At 52.2% G+C, this 1,753-nt stretch overlaps 1 protein-coding gene across 1 annotated transcript; it reads left to right on the top strand.

Moving 5' to 3' along the window:
* The first annotated feature begins 411 nt into the window (after positions 1–411).
* Positions 412–1,284, top strand: LOC103974297 (protein SRC2-like). Its single transcript, XM_009389086.2, has one exon. It carries the CDS (start codon positions 412–414, stop codon positions 1,282–1,284), a length of 873 nt encoding a protein of 290 aa, XP_009387361.2.
* Positions 1,285–1,753: the final 469 nt, after the last annotated feature.

Genomic DNA, 1,753 nt, shown 5'->3' with positions numbered 1-1,753 from the left:
TTTAGATGCTCACCTGTCGCGTCTTTGCCGCCCTACCCAAGCTTTCCTAAAATTACCTTAATACCTTGTCGGAACCCAATCTCCTCGTAATAATACCCAGTTATACGTCCTGTGGTATTTACCCTCGTTCCTAGATCATAATACAACGAAGGCCCCCGCCAGAGAGTAATGCGTGGATAGACTGGTGTCAGCATGGGTGTTTTCCTCCAGTTAAAAATAATCGCCTCCACGATTGAAGTCATTTCCTCAGAGCGATCGAAACAGATGTACTAATGCCATATCATCCGACGAAATCGGCGAAACCTTCACTATAAATGTCGCCTCCTCTCTGCTGATCTCCCGTTCCCAAACCCCCATAATGAAAGAAACCTAACAATAGTGATTTCAGATCGTTGGCTGTAGATCTCGGCCATGGCGTCCCGGACGTTGGAGATCACCTTGGTCTCGGCCAAGGGTCTCAAGGACGTCAACCTCTTTTTCAAAATGGCCGTCTACGCCGTGGTCTCCGTCTCCGATAACCGTCTGGCACGGCAGCGCACGCCGCCTGACCGCGAGGGCGGCCGCAACCCTTCCTGGAACTCTACTCTCCACCTTACCATCCCTGCCGATGGCGACCTCGCCTGCCATTTCCTCCACATCCTCCTCCGCACCAAGCGCGTCCTCGGAGATCGCGACGTGGGCGAGGTCCGCGTCCCGCTTCCGGAGCTCCTCTCTGGGGCCGGCGACGGCCCAACCTCCGTCCAGTTCGTCAGCTACCAGGTTCACAGGGTGACCTCCGGAAAGCCCAAGGGCATTCTCAACTTCTCCTACAAGCTTAGCGAGCGCGTCGCCGTGTCGGCCTCGGATGCCTCCACGTATCAGCCTTCTACCACAGCGTACCCCACGGCCGCCGGCACTGTGCCGTACCCTCCACCACCTCTTCCTCCTCCTATATCAAACGCAGACGAGCCCGTGATGGCGTACCCGGCAGGGACAAGCTCAGCCGCCTACGCAGCACACGGCGTGGCCGCGCCGCCGTATGGGTACGGATACCCGCCCGTGGGTTACGGGTACGGATACCCTCCAGCGGGGCACGGATACGGGTATGGGGCAGCTCTGCCACCGGCGGTACGGCCACAAAGGGATAACAAGATGGGGATGGGAATGGGTATGGGTATGGGTATGGGAGCAGGGTTCGTCGGTGGTGTGCTTGGCGGGCTTATGGTCGAGGGTATGATGTCCGATGCTGCTGCTGCGTACGACGCCGGCTATGACAATGGATTCGACCCTGCCGGTAGCTTTTGACACGTAGGAATCTTCCTCACTTGTGTCAAAACAAATCTGCAGTTTTCACTTCCCATGTCGCAACAAATATTATTATTGCGACTTTTATATACCTATATTCTTCTTGGTAACAATGTAACTTATTATCAGGTTGCAAAATTTATTTGTCCTAATAAACTGACACAAGTACAAGTATATGTTTGCTTTGGGTTCCATGTTACGTTTATTTTATAATAGGATATGAAATGGCTTTTATTTTAAAGACATTTCAGGCTTAGTCTTGATATTATTGTTTGTAAATGTAAATAAGAAAGTAAAATGATTATTCATAAACACTTTGTCTACAACAAATTCTGTTACGGTAAGTAACTTTTTTAGCCGTCATCTTGGGGGCGACACGGCTGGTCCAGGGGTCCGAACAGCCAGGATCAAGCGGGGCTCCTCTCGGGATCTTGAGGCGGTCGTTTACAGGGAATCATCCTGGGATGCT

The sequence above is a fragment of the Musa acuminata genome, chromosome BXJ2-2 (genome assembly GCF_036884655.1).
Source record: "Musa acuminata AAA Group cultivar baxijiao chromosome BXJ2-2, Cavendish_Baxijiao_AAA, whole genome shotgun sequence".
Classification (NCBI taxonomy): domain Eukaryota; kingdom Viridiplantae; phylum Streptophyta; class Magnoliopsida; order Zingiberales; family Musaceae; genus Musa; species Musa acuminata.
The sequence above is the reverse complement of the archived record's forward strand: the minus strand, read 5'-3'. Positions and strand labels throughout refer to the sequence as shown.